This window comes from Echiichthys vipera (genome assembly GCF_963691815.1).
Source record: "Echiichthys vipera genome assembly, chromosome: 17".
In the NCBI taxonomy this organism is placed as follows: Eukaryota; Metazoa; Chordata; class Actinopteri; order Perciformes; family Trachinidae; genus Echiichthys; species Echiichthys vipera.
The window spans coordinates 441488-455738 of NC_139842.1; the positions used below are offsets into that span (position 1 = coordinate 441488).

The 14251-nt window shown below is 49.6% G+C and overlaps 1 protein-coding gene across 1 annotated transcript in view; it reads right to left on the reverse strand.

Moving 5' to 3' along the window:
* The window catches only part of med15 (mediator complex subunit 15), a gene marked incomplete at its 3' end in the record, with an annotated part of 10835 nt that extends 219 nt beyond the window's left edge, over window positions 1-10616 (reverse strand). Inside the window, exons 1-13 of the mRNA XM_083931175.1 lie at window positions 10482-10616; window positions 7576-7663; window positions 7402-7453; window positions 6163-6186; window positions 5854-6018; window positions 4668-4990; window positions 3979-4353; window positions 2609-2734; window positions 2246-2395; window positions 2042-2160; window positions 1833-1960; window positions 1039-1173; window positions 887-950 (exon numbers count right to left, since the gene is read on the reverse strand). Of these exons, the coding sequence (XP_083787301.1) occupies window positions 887-950; window positions 1039-1173; window positions 1833-1960; window positions 2042-2160; window positions 2246-2395; window positions 2609-2734; window positions 3979-4353; window positions 4668-4990; window positions 5854-6018; window positions 6163-6186; window positions 7402-7453; window positions 7576-7663; window positions 10482-10549 (1817 nt within the window). The 5' untranslated portion in view covers window positions 10550-10616. The remainder of the gene's footprint in view (window positions 1-886; window positions 951-1038; window positions 1174-1832; window positions 1961-2041; window positions 2161-2245; window positions 2396-2608; window positions 2735-3978; window positions 4354-4667; window positions 4991-5853; window positions 6019-6162; window positions 6187-7401; window positions 7454-7575; window positions 7664-10481) is intronic.
* Between the last annotated feature and the right edge of the window lie 3635 nt (window positions 10617-14251).

Consider the following 14251-nt stretch of genomic DNA (forward strand, 5'->3'; position numbering starts at 1 on the left):
GGGACAGGTGAGGTGGTGACAGGTGAGGTGGGGACAGGTGAGGTGGTGACAGGTGAGGGGGGACAGGTGAGGGGGTGACAGGTGAGGTGGTGACAGGTGAGGTGGGGACAGGTGAGGTGGTGACAGGTGAGGGGGGACAGGTGAGGTGGTGACAGGTGAGGTGGGGACAGGTGAGGTGGGGACAGGTGAGGAGGTGACAGGTGAGGAGGTGACAGGTGAGGTGGTGACAGGTGAGGTGGTGACAGGTGAGGTGGGGACAGGTGAGGTGGGGACAGGTGAGGTGGGGACAGGTGAGGTGGTGACAGGTGAGGTGGTGACAGGTGAGGTGGTGACAGGTGAGATGGGGAAAGGTGAGGGGGTGACAGGTGAGGAGGTGACAGGTGAGGTGGTGACAGGTGAGGTGGTGACAGGTGAGGTGGGGACAGGTGAGGTGGTGACAGGTGAGGTGGTGACAGGTTAGGTGGGGACAGGTGAGGTGGTGACAGGTGAGGTGGGGAGAGGTGAGGTGGGGACAGGTGAGGTGGGGACAGGTGAGGTGGGGAGAGGTGAGGTGGGGAGAGGTGAGGTGGTGACAGGTGAGGTGGTGACAGGTGAGGTGGTGACAGGTGAGGGGGTGACAGGTGAGGTGGGGACAGGTGAGGTGGGGACAGGTGAGGTGGGGACAGGTGAGGTGGGGACAGGTGAGGCGGGGACAGGTGAGGTGGGGACAGGTGAGGCGGTGACAGGTGAGGTGGTGACAGGTGAGGTGGGGACAGGTGAGGGGGTGACAGGTGAGGTGGTGACAGGTGAGGGGGTGACAGGTGAGGTGGTGACAGGTGAGGGGGTGACAGGTGAGGTGGTGACAGGTGAGGTGGGGACAGGTGAGGGGGGACAGGTGAGGTGGTACCTGGTGTTGGGATCCGTCAGGATGTTCAGCAGACTCTTCATCTTGCTCAGGTCCTTCTTCCTGTCTGTGACACAGAGACACGGGACACGGTTGACCGGGCTGCCGAGCGTTTGGACGGCGAGCCGCCGAAGTAACCGGAGACGGTGTCTCACCTTCGTTCTTGTCGATCTTGTTGATCATCCGACGCAGAGGCTCGATGTACTTGGACAGCTGCTTCAGTTTCTCCATGTACTGCTGGTCCTCCAGAGACGTGGCTCCTGCTGGACTCATCACTGAGCTGGGGTTACCTGAGGACAGGTGGGGACAGGTGAGGACAGGACAGGTGAGGGGAGGACAGGTGAGGGGAGGACAGGACAGGTGAGGGGAGGGGAGGACAGGTGAGGACAGGACAGGTGAGGAGAGGACAGGTGAGGGGAGGACAGGTGAGGACAGGACAGGTGAGGACAGGTGAGGGGAGGGGAGGATAGGAGAGGTGAGGACAGGTGAGGGGAGGACAGGACAGGTGAGGGGAGGACAGGTGAGGAGAGGGGAGGACAGGACAGGTGAGGGGAGGACAGGTGAGGAGAGGTGAGGACAGGTGAGGGGAGGACAGGTGAGGAGAGGACAGGACAGGTGAGGGGAGGACAGGTGAGGACAGGTGAGGAGAGGACAGGTGAGGGGAGGACCGGACGGGTGAGGACAGGACAGGTGAGGTGAGGACAGGTGAGGGGAGGACAGGACAGGTGAGGTGAGGACAGGTGAGGGGAGGACAGGTTAGGACAGATGAGGGGAGGACAGGTTAGGACAGATGAGGGGAGGACAGGTTAGGACAGGACAGGTGAGGACAGATGAGGACAGGACAGGTGAGGAGAGGTGAGGACAGGACAGGGGAGGACAGGTGAGGACAGGACAGGTGAGCAGAGGACAGGACAGGTGAGGGCAGGTGAGGCTCAAGTGTCTCCTGTACCTGGCGTGTTGAGGGGTCCGGGGGACGGGACTCCGTAGTTCTGTGGCGTCCTGGCGTTGGCGGGGCTCTGTGAGGGCTGAGGGGACGGGCTGGGCTGGAAACCGCCCGGAGACGGCGTGGGGCCGGAGCTGCACACAGGAAGTCATTTAAGCACCGGCACGTGGCGCTCGGCTCTTTCAAAATAAAAGCCTGTGACGAGCGTGCTGTACCTGGCCGAGTTGGGCTGTGAGGTGGGGGGCTGAGGGGACGGCTGGGGAGGGGGGGGCATCGACTGCGGCGTCTGCACCTGCACAGGCGAGGGCGATGACATCATCGAGTGCTGCTGGACCTGCGGAGGAACGTGATTGGACAAAAGAGATTGGGAGTTGTAGCCGTGGAAACGCAAACAACAACCGTTCAGCTCCTTGAAGTACCTGCTGTGTCATCGGCTGTCCTCCCACCGCAGCAGCAGCGGCGGCGGCTGCAGCGGCGGCGGCAGCTGCTGCAGCGGCGGCGTTTGCAGGAGGGATTGAGGGGTTCAGGGCGGCTCGAGGCATCCGGGCTGGAATCCCAGGACGGACCAACTTCAGAGGACACAACGGGACAGGTGAGCACAGAGCAGGTATTCAACACTCACACACGTTAGAGTCCCGGGCAGCAGAAACAACACACACACACACACAGGTGTCAGCATCATATGTGTGTGTGTGTTGTTTCCACATGCTGCGGTGGAACACAGGAATGATGCAGAGTGGTCACACGTGAAGCACCTGAGCTTGCGGCTGCTGCAGTCTCACCTGTCCGGGGCCAGCAGCAGCAGCGGCGGCGGCGGCGGCTGCAGCGGCCGCATTGAGCTGCGCCTGAGCTGCGGCTTGCTGCGCTGCCTGCTGCGCCTGCTGCTGCTGTTGCAATGCTGCACGGGCCTGCTTTCACACACACACACACACGCACACAGGCAGACACACACACACACGCACAGGCAGACACACACACACACACACACACACAGAGACACAAAATAAGATTCAAAGTTAAGAAGAAACAAGGTGAGTTTTCAAGTTGTCGGGGCTGTAGTCAGGTGGTCGTCGGGGCTGTCGTCAGGTTGTCGTCAGGTGGTCGTCGGGGCTGTCGGCAGGTGGTCGTCGGGGCTGTAGTCAGGATGGTCGTCGGGGCTGTAGTCAGGTGGTCGTCAGGTGGTCGTCGGGGCTGTCGGCAGGTGGTCGTCGGGGCTGTAGTCAGGATGGTCGTCGGGGCTGTAGTCAGGTGGTCGTCAGGTGGTCGTCGGGGCTGTCGGCAGGTGGTCGTCGGGGCTGTAGTCAGGATGGTCGTCGGGGCTGTAGTCAGGTGGTCGGCAGGTGGTCGTCGGGGCTGTGGTCAGGTGGTCGTCGGGGCTGTCGGCAGGTGGTCGTCGGGGCTGTTGTCAGGATGGTCGTCGGGGCTGTCGGCAGGTGGTCGTCGGGGCTGTTGTCAGGATGGTCGTCGGGGCTGTCGGCAGGTGGTCGTCGGGGCTGTTGTCAGGATGGTCGTCGGGTGGTCGTCGGGGCTGTCGGCAGGTGGTCGTCGGGGCTGTTGGCAGGTGGTCGTCGGGGCTGTGGACAGGTGGTCGTCAGGTGGTCGTCGGGGCTGTCGGCAGGTGGTTGTCGGGGCTGTCGTCTGGGTGGTCGTCTGGGCTGTAGTCAGGTGGTCGTCAGGTGGTAGTCAGGTGGTAGTCAGGTGGTAGTCAGGTGGTCGTCAGGTGGTCGTCGGGCTGTCGTCAGGTGGTCGTTGTCAGGTGGTCGTCGGGCTGTCGTCAGGTGGTCGTCAGGTGGTAGTCAGGTGGTCGTCAGGTGGTAGTCAGGTGGTCGTCAGGTGGTAGTCAGGTGGTCGTCAGGTGGTTGTTGTCAGGTGGTAGTCAGGTGGTAGTCAGGTGGTCGTCAGGTGGTAGTCAGGTGGTCGTCAGGTGGTTGTTGTCAGGTGGTAGTCAGGTGGTAGTCAGGTGGTCGTCAGGTGGTAGTCAGGTGGTCGTCAGGTGGTTGTTGTCAGGTGGTCGTCAGGTGGTCGTCAGGTGGTCGTCAGGTGGTCGTCAGGTGGTCGTCGGGGCTGTGGTCAGGTGGTCGTTGGGGCTGTCGTCAGGTGGTCGTTGTCAGGTGGTCGTCAGGTGGTCGTCCTCTTGTCGGCTCCGTCTCACCTGGAAGGCCTGGATCTTGAGCTGGTGCTGCTGCTGCTGCTGACTCAGCGAGCTGATGGGAACGTGCTGAGCGGACGTCATCTGTCCGGCCAGACTCTGAGGCACCATGCCGGGCTGCTGCTGCTGCTGCTGCTGCTGCTGCTGCTGCTGCTGCTGCTGCTGAGGGTGTGGGGGCATCTGACCCGGCTGAGGCTGGGCCTGGACCTGCTGCTGCTGCTGGACCATGTGCTGGATGGACTGGGCCTGGGCCTGGGCCTGGGCTTGAGCCTGGGCTTGGGCCTGAGCTTGAGCCTGCGCCTGGGCGTGCTGCTGCTGCTGCTGGAGCTGCAGCTGCACCATCTGCTGCTGCTGCTGCTGGATCCTGGTCTGGTGCATCTGCAGACACAGAGCTGAGAGTTAAAGACCCCGTGGACCAGGACCAGGGACTACTTTGTGTCCTTGGTAATCACACATCTAAACGAACAAATACGGCATCTGGAGTCCCCCAAGGCTGCACTCTGGGTCCTCTCCTGTTTCAACGGTCCAATAAAAACACTGATGATGTCAGCACTGAACCGTGGACAGAGGCAGAGGTCTGGGTGCAGCTGTGGCCCAGTGTCGAGGGTTGAAGGACCTTTTATCTGAGCAGGAGTTTGAACACACTTCAGTCTGACGGCACCTGGACTTCAGTGCCTGTGGTGGCTCCATACCTGGTTCTGCTGCTGCTGGTTCTGAGCCTGCTGCTGCTGCTGCTGCTGCTGCTGCTGGTTCTGGTGCTGCTGCTGAAGCTGTTGGTTCTGGTGGTGCTGCTGCTGCTGCTGCTGCATCTGCACCCTCAGCTGCTGCTGCTGCACCTGGAACTGCTGCTGGATGGCGGCGTTCTGCTGCTGCTGCTGCTGCTGCTGCTGCTGCTGCTGCTGCTGCTGCTGCAGGGCGTTCTGCTGCTGCTGGGCCTGCTGGAACTGCTGGAACTGCATGGACTGCTGCTGCTGCTGCACCTGCACCATCTGCTGCATCGGCATCTGGCCCCCTACTGCAGAGGGAATGACAGGAGGATGAGGGGCAGACCTGGACCCTGACTACAGCTCACAACAAACAGGAGAGACACCAACGAGCCAAAGCAGAGACTGAAGACCGGCTCTGACGCAGCGAGCACCCACTCTACAGCTAAAGGCTCCTTCCTGCTCCGTGTGTGAACACAGACGTGTGTTCTCCTGGTTCCTGCTCCGTGTGTGAACACAGACGTGTGTTCTCCTGGTTCCTGCTCCGTGTGTGAACACAGACGTGTGTTCTCCTGGTTCCTGCTCCGTGTGTGAACACAGACGTGTGTTCTCCTGGTTCCTGCTCCGTGTGTGAACACAGACGTGTGTTCTCCTGGTTCCTGCTCCGTGTGTGAACACAGACGTGCGTTCTCCTGGTTCTCCTCGTCTCTGTCCTCGTGCTTCCTTGCTCCTTCACGTTGAACGGACGTTGATCCAAACTTCCTCTAGAGGGCGTCGCTCACGTTCAAAAGTTCCTCCAGTAAAGTTTGACCCCAACAAAGATGGAGGCGATGGAGGAGAGAAGCGTCCTGAGTCAAAATGGCGCGTTGTAGACACACATTCCACACGTTGGTTTGACAGATGAGACAAAGTGACGACCGACGTCTCTGTCAGTGTTTCAGGACGTCCATCGGGGCTTCGATGACTCGCTCGCTCATGATGTTCACGGTGCTCGACACTGCCCCCACGGTTTCAGGTGGTACTGCAGCGTTTGCTCCGTATCTGTACGCATCCGTCAGCTTTCAGGGTACGGACAGAAACACGGAGGAGACGGACGCACAGAAGGCTGCGTCTGCGTCTGACGCGGAGCAGGAAGGAGCCTTTAACACACACCACACAGAGGAAACACACTCACTGGCTTGTGGGTTTCCAGCCACCCCTGCCATGGCATGCTGGCCTATCTGCATCTGCCCCATGGCCCCCATGCCACCCACTGGAGCACCGCTGGGGCGAGCCCCCATGCCAATGGCGCCGGGGCCCCCTCCAACCCCTGTCAGGTTAGTCAGGGCATTCATGGGATCTAGCAGAAGGGTAGACAACAGATCATGTTACGCGGCTCCGACATGCACAGCAGAAACCATGGACACCGTGAGAGAGGCAGTGACAGGTCCAGGAGGACAGAACACAGCAAAGGGACTCAGCAGGGACACGCAGAGACACTCACCTGGACCTCCCAGCGTCTTCTTGTCTGTAAACAACAACAACAGCAGGTTATTAGACGGGTTCAGTCGGCAGAGGAGAGGCAGGTCACAGCAGCAGCCGCCGGAGACGGACCCACGGGCGTTTTCAGCATCCAATAAAACATGGAGACGGTTTTATTAAGGTGGAAATCAGGAGAGATGCTAACAGGACGTGGCTAACAGTGGTTAGCACAGGGCAGCACGGTGAAGGCATTCACACACACACACACACACAGTCAGAACCTCCTCGTGGTCCTGCGGCGTCTCAGTGTGCCGGTCTCAGACAGAAGTGGTTTGATCCATCACAGCTCAGCGTGGTGCATGAGTGCTCATCACAGACCGACACACACACACACACACACACACACACACACACACACACACACACACACACACACACACACACACACACACACACACACACACACACACACACACACACACACACACACACACACACACACACACACACACACACACACACACACACACACACACACACTCACACTCACACTCACACTCACACACTCCTTCCACTGTAATGGACTTTACTATGAGAGGAGCTGGTGCAGGGGCCAGTAGGTAAGTCTTTAAAACACTCTTTAATAAACTCTGGCTTCACTAACTACGCTGTGTGTGTGTGTGTGTGTGTGTGTGTGTGTGTGTGTGTGTGTGTGTGTGTGTGTGTGTGTGTGTGTGTGTAGGGACTCTTCTCATGCTGCTGCAGAGGTTTGCTGTTATTTTCAGCAGCATTAGTGGTTAAAAAAGACATTTGAATGCCTTCACCGTGCTGCCCCGAGCTAACCACTGTTAGCCACGTCCTGTTAGCGTCTCCGTGCTGAAAAACACTCGTGCGTCCGTTTGAAGCGTCTCTCCAGCGTCGTCATCATCATCATCATCATCACGTCTGAGCTCTTAGAATAAACACAGTTTCACTTCATCATCGTCTCTTTTTTACCTTCAGCTTCATAAACACGTTTCATCCTTTATGAAATAAGACGTTTAATAATTACTTATGATTATAAATGTGTTTATAACGACACAACGGCTCAAACTGGACTTTTGACGTCATTAGCTGCGTCACATGGGACGTCATGACCCGACCACGGGGGGGGGCGTCACACTCACGGACGTCTCTGAATATAAATATAAATATAAATAAATATTAATATAAATAAATATAAATATAAATATATGTAAATGAAAGTTGGCGTCACACTCACGGATGTCTCTGAAGTGGATGATCAGCCTCGCCACCAGAGATAAATACTCCTCCTGAGAAACAACAGAGAGGCCGGTTAGACGTGGCGAGGACGCCACGTGGACACGCTCGTGGACACGCCTGTGGACACGCTCGTGCCACGCGGCGCCCGCCCGCTGCGTGGATCCAAACTCACCCTGGACTTGGCTTTGACGTAGACGTGGTTCTCCATGTCGTTGCTGGACTTGGTGTGAGCGGTTCCTGCTTTCCTCATCGCCTCTTCACTGAGGACACACACACACACACACACACACACACACACACACACAGACACACAGACACACACACACACACACACACACACACACACACACACACACACACACACACACACACACACACACACAATAAATAAAGACATAAATAAATAAAGAGATAAATAAATAAAGAGATAAATAAATAAAGAGATAAATAAATAAAGAGATAAATAAATAAAGAGATAAATAAATAAAGAGATAAATAAAGAGATAAATAAAGAGATAAATAAATAAAGATATTAAATAAATAAAGAGTTAAATAAATAAAGAGATAAATAAAGAGATAAATAAAGAGATTAAATAAAGAAAGAGATAAATAAAGAAAGAGATAAATAAATAAAGAGATTAAATAAATAAAGAGTTAAATAAATAAAGAGATAAATAAATAAAGAGATAAATAAATAAAGAGTTAAATAAATAAAGAGATAAATAAAGAGTTAAATAAATAAAGAGATTAAATAAATAAAGAGTTAAATAAATAAAGAGATAAATAAATAAAGAGATAAATAAATAAAGAGATAAATAAAGAGTTAAATAAATAAAGATATAAATAAATAGAGAGATAAATAAAGAGTTAAATAAATAAAGAGATAAATAAATAAAGAGATAAATAAAGAGTTAAATAAATAAAGAGATAAATAAAGAGTTAAATAAATAAAGAGATAAATAAATAAAGAGATAAATAAATAAAGAGATAAATAAATAAAGAGATAAATAAAGAGTTAAATAAATAAAGAGATAAATAAATAAAGAGATAAATAAATAAAGAGATAAATAAATAAAGAGATGAATAAATAAAGAGTTAAATAAATAAAGAGATAAATAAAGAGAAATAAATAAAGAGATAAATAAATAAAGAGATAAATAAATAAAGAGTTAAATAAATAAAGAGATAAATAAATAAAGAGTTAAATAAATAAAGAGATAAATAAATAAAGAGATAAATAAATAAAGGGATAAATAAATAAAGAGATAAATAAAGAGATAAATAAATAAAGAGATAAATAAATAAAGAGATAAATAAATAAAGAGATAAATAAATAAAGAGATAAATAAATAAAGAGATAAATAAATAAATAAAGAGATAAATAAATAAATAAAGAGATAAATAAATAAAGAGATAAATAAATAAAGAGTTAAATAAATAAAGAGATAAATAAATAAAGAGATAAATAAATAAAGATAAATAAATAAAGAGTTAAATAAATAAAGAGATAAATAAATAAAGAGATAAATAAATAAAGAGATAAATAAATAAAGAGATAAATAAATAAAGAGATAAATAAATAAAGAGTTAAATAAATAAAGATAAATAAATAAAGAGTTAAATAAATAAAGAGATAAATAAATAAAGAGATAAATAAATAAAGAGATAAATAAATAAAGAGATAAATAAATAAAGAGATAAATAAATAAATAAAGAGATAAATAAATAAAGAGATAAATAAATAAATAAAGAGATAAATAAATAAAGAGATAAATAAATAAATAAAGAGATAAATAAATAAAGAGATAAATAAATAAAGAGATAAATAAAGAGTTAAATAAATAAAGAGATAAATAAATAAAGAGATAAATAAATAAAGAGATAAATAAATAAAGAGATAAATAAATAAAGAGATAAATAAAGACATAAATAAAGAGATAAATAAATAAAGAGATAAATAAATAAAGAGTTAAATAAATAAAGAGATAAATAAATAAATAAAGAGATAAATATATAAAGAGATAAATAAATAAATAAAGAGATAAATAAATAAAGAGATAAATAAATAAAGAGATAAATAAATAAAGAGATAAATAAAGAGTTAAATAAATAAAGAGATAAATAAATAAAGAGATAAATAAATAAAGAGATAAATAAATAAATAAAGAGATAAATAAATAAAGAGATAAATAAATAAAGAGATAAATAAATAAAGAGATAAATAAAGAGATAAATAAATAAAGAGATAAATAAATAAAGAGATAAATAAATAAAGAGATAAATAAATAAAGAGATAAATAAATAAAGAGTTAAATAAATAAAGATAAATAAATAAAGAGTTAAATAAATAAAGAGATAAATAAATAAAGAGATAAATAAATAAAGAGATAAATAAATAAAGAGATAAATAAATAAAGAGATAAATAAATAAAGAGATAAATAAATAAAGAGATAAATAAATAAAGAGATAAATAAATAAAGAGATAAATAAAGAGTTAAATAAATAAAGAGATAAATAAATAAAGAGATAAATAAATAAAGACATAAATAAAGAGATAAATAAATAAAGAGATAAATAAATAAAGAGATAAATAAATAAAGAGATAAATAAATAAAGAGATAAATAAATAAAGAGATAAATAAATAAAGAGATAAATAAATAAAGAGATAAATAAATAAAGAGATAAATAAATAAAGAGATAAATAAATAAAGACATAAATAAAGAGATAAATAAATAAAGAGATAAATAAATAAAGAGGGGCTCAGATGTAAACAGTGGCGTCTCTGTATGAACTCCCGTCAGCAGCTGATGTTTAAATATTAATAAAACATCACATTTAAACATTGTTTTACTATTTTTACAAACGCCGAATTAAAGCCCGGGTCCAGATCTGCTGAATTTAACATTTAACGGTGTTTTTGGAGCAGCTTTAACTTTGTTTTCTGACACTTTTCTGTTAAATCTGCGGTTTTTCAGGCGCAGTTCGGCCGTGACGTGCTCGCGTTAGCATCGTTAGCTCAGGATGCTAACAGAACACAAACCGCTAAAAAGACGAATATTAAATATGATTTCTCACATCTGAGCGACCACTTTCTGCCGGAACTGCGGGCTCCTCCAGTCGCTGTCGGGCCCGGGGACCTCCATCGCCTCGCCGCGGTGTTTCTGGAGCTTCTCGCTCTTTAACACTTTAATGTTTTTATGCTTCTTCCTCTTCCGCTCAAACAAAATGGCGGCGGCGCTGTTTTCCGCTCAAAACAGTTACCGCCGCCTGCTGGCGGAGCGCCGCACTGCACATGCGCAGGAACGCACACACACATGCGCACTAACGCACGCACACATGCACACACACACACACAGACACACACACACACACGCTGGACCTGAGACCAGTCTGGACCTGATATTATTAATATTATTATTATTATTATTATTATTATTATTATTATTATTATTATTATAGGGTTATAGCAGCAGAATCATCTCATCTCATCTTCAGCCTCTGATCCTGGATCAGGTCTCAGGGGCAGCAGCTCCAGCCTCTGATCCTGGATCAGGTCTCAGGGGCAGCAGCTCCAGACTCTGGTCCTGGATCAGGTCTCAGGGGCAGCAGCTCCAGCCTCTGATCCTGGATCAGGTCTCAGGGGCAGCAGCTCCAGCCTCTGATCCTGGATCAGGTCTCAGGGGCAGCAGCTCCAGCCTCTGATCCTGGATCAGGTCTCAGGGGCAGCAGCTCCAGCCTCTGATCCTGGATCAGGTCTCAGGGGCAGCAGCTCCAGCCTCTGGTCCTGGATCAGGTCTCAGGGGCAGCAGCTCCAGCCTCTGATCCTGGATCAGGTCTCAGGGGCAGCAGCTCCAGCCTCTGATCCTGGATCAGGTCTCAGGGGCAGCAGCTCCAGCCTCTGATCCTGGATCAGGTCTCAGGGGCAGCAGCTCCAGCCTCTGATCCTGGATCAGGTCTCAGGGGCAGCAGCTCCAGCCTCTGATCCTGGATCAGGTCTCAGGGGCAGCAGCTCCAGCCTCTGATCCTGGATCAGGTCTCAGGGGCAGCAGCTCCAGCCTCTGATCCTGGATCAGGTCTCAGGGGCAGCAGCTCCAGCCTCTGATTATATTTTTTGTTAATATGAATAAATGCCTGAAGTTTGTTTGAAACAGTTTGAACGATGAATCTAATCATGAGACATTCTGATGTGTTTGAATGGGTTTCCTGTTCATAAGGAAATGATATACAAACTGTCCAAACTTGGATTATTGCACGGTGGCTAGCACAGTCGCCTCACAGCAAGAGGGTTCCTGGTTCAAGTCCGGGCAGGGCCCTTCTGTGTGGAGTTTGCATGTTCCAAGTCATAAAAAGTACAATATTTGTTTCTGACATGAAGCCGGGTTAAGATTAAAAGTGTTAAGTAGCAGAAAAAGGAAATGCTCAAGTAAAGTACAAAGTAAAGTACCTTTAAATTTGACTAAAGTACAGAACTTGAGTGGAAGATGGTACCCGTTGGCAGACGGAAGATGGTACCCGGTGACAGACAGAAGATGATACCCAGTGACAGACGGAAGATGGTACCCGGTGGAAGACGGAAGATGGTACCCGGTGACAGACGGAAGATGGTACCCGGTGGAAGACGGAAGATGGTACCCGGTGGAAGACGGAAGATGGTACCCGGTGGCAGAGGGAAGATGGTACCCGGTGACAGACAGAAGATGGTACCCAGTGACAGACGGAAGATGGTACCCGGTGGAAGACGGAAGATGGTACCCGGTGGCAGAGGGAAGATGGTACCCAGTGACAGACGGAAGAAGGTACCCGGTGACAGACAGAAGATGGTACCCGGTGGCAGACAGAAGATGGTACCCGTTGGCAGACGGAAGATGGTACCCGGTGACAGACAGAAGATGATACCCAGTGACAGACGGAAGATGGTACCCGGTGGAAGACGGAAGATGGTACCCGGTGACAGACGGAAGATGGTACCCGGTGGAAGACGGAAGATGGTACCCGGTGGAAGACGGAAGATGGTACCCGGTGGCAGAGGGAAGATGGTACCCGGTGACAGACAGAAGATGGTACCCAGTGACAGACGGAAGATGGTACCCGGTGGAAGACGGAAGATGGTACCCGGTGGCAGAGGGAAGATGGTACCCAGTGACAGACGGAAGAAGGTACCCGGTGACAGACAGAAGATGGTACCCGGTGGCAGACAGAAGATGGTACCCGTTGGCAGACGGAAGATGGTACCCGGTGACAGACAGAAGATGATACCCAGTGACAGACGGAAGATGGTACCCGGTGGAAGACGGAAGATGGTACCCGGTGGCAGAGGGAAGATGGTACCCAGTGACAGACGGAAGAAGGTACCCGGTGGCAGACAGAAGATGGTACCCGTTGGCAGACGGAAGATGGTACCCGGTGACAGACAGAAGATGGTACCCAGTGACAGACGGAAGATGGTACCCGGTGACAGACAGAAGATGGTACCCAGTGACAGACGGAAGATGGTACCCGGTGGAAGACGGAAGATGGTACCCGGTGGCAGAGGGAAGATGGTACCCAGTGACAGACGGAAGAAGGTACCCGGTGACAGACAGAAGATGGTACCCGGTGGCAGACAGAAGATGGTACCCGTTGGCAGACGGAAGATGGTACCCGGTGACAGACAGAAGATGATACCCAGTGACAGACGGAAGATGGTACCCGGTGGAAGACGGAAGATGGTACCCGGTGGCAGAGGGAAGATGGTACCCAGTGACAGACGGAAGAAGGTACCCGGTGGCAGACAGAAGATGGTACCCAGTGACAGACGGAAGATGGTACCCGGTGGCAGACGGAAGATGGTACCCGGTGGAAGACGGAAGATGATACCCGGTGGCAGAGGGAAGATGGTACCCAGTGACAGACGGAAGATGGTACCCGGTGACAGAGGGAAGATGGTACCCAGTGACAGACGGAAGATGGTACCCAGTGACAGACGGAAGATGGTACCCGGTGGAAGACGGAAGATGGTACCCGGTGGCAGAGGGAAGATGGTACCCAGTGACAGACGGAAGATGGTACCCGGTGACAGACGGAAGATGGTACCCGGTGGCAGATGGAAGATGGTACCCGGTGGAAGACGGAAGATGGTACCCGGTGGCAGAGGGAAGATGGTACCCAGTGACAGACGGAAGATGGTACCCAGTGACAGACGGAAGATGGTACCCGGTGGCAGACAGAAGATGGTACCCAGTGACAGACAGAAGATGATACCCAGTGACAGACGGAAGATGGTACCCGGTGACAGACGGAAGATGGTACCCGGTGACAGACGGAAGATGGTACCCGGTGGCAGACTGAAGATGGTACCCGGTGGCCGACAGAAGATGGTACCCAGTGACAGACGGAAGATGGTACCCGGTGGCAGAGGGAAGACGATACCCGGTGGCAGACGGAAGATGGTACCCGGTGGAAGACGGAAGATGGTACCCGATGGCAGACGGAAGATGGTACCCGGTGGCAGAGGGAAGATGATACCCGGTGGCCGACAGAAGATGGTACCCAGTGACAGACGGAAGATGGTACCCGGTGGCAGAGGGAAGATGGTACCCGGTGGAAGACGGAAGATGGTACCCGATGGCAGACGGAAGATGGTACCCGGTGGCAGACGGAAGAAGGTACCCGGTGGCAGACGGAAGACGGTACCCGATGGCAGAGGGAAGATGATACCCGGTGGCAGACAGAAGATGGTACCCGGTGGCAGACTGAAGATGGTACCCGTTGGCAGACAGAAGATGGTACCCGGTGGCAGACAGAAGATGGTACCCGGTGGCAGACGGATGTTGGTACCCGGTGGCAGAGGGAAGATGGTACCCGGT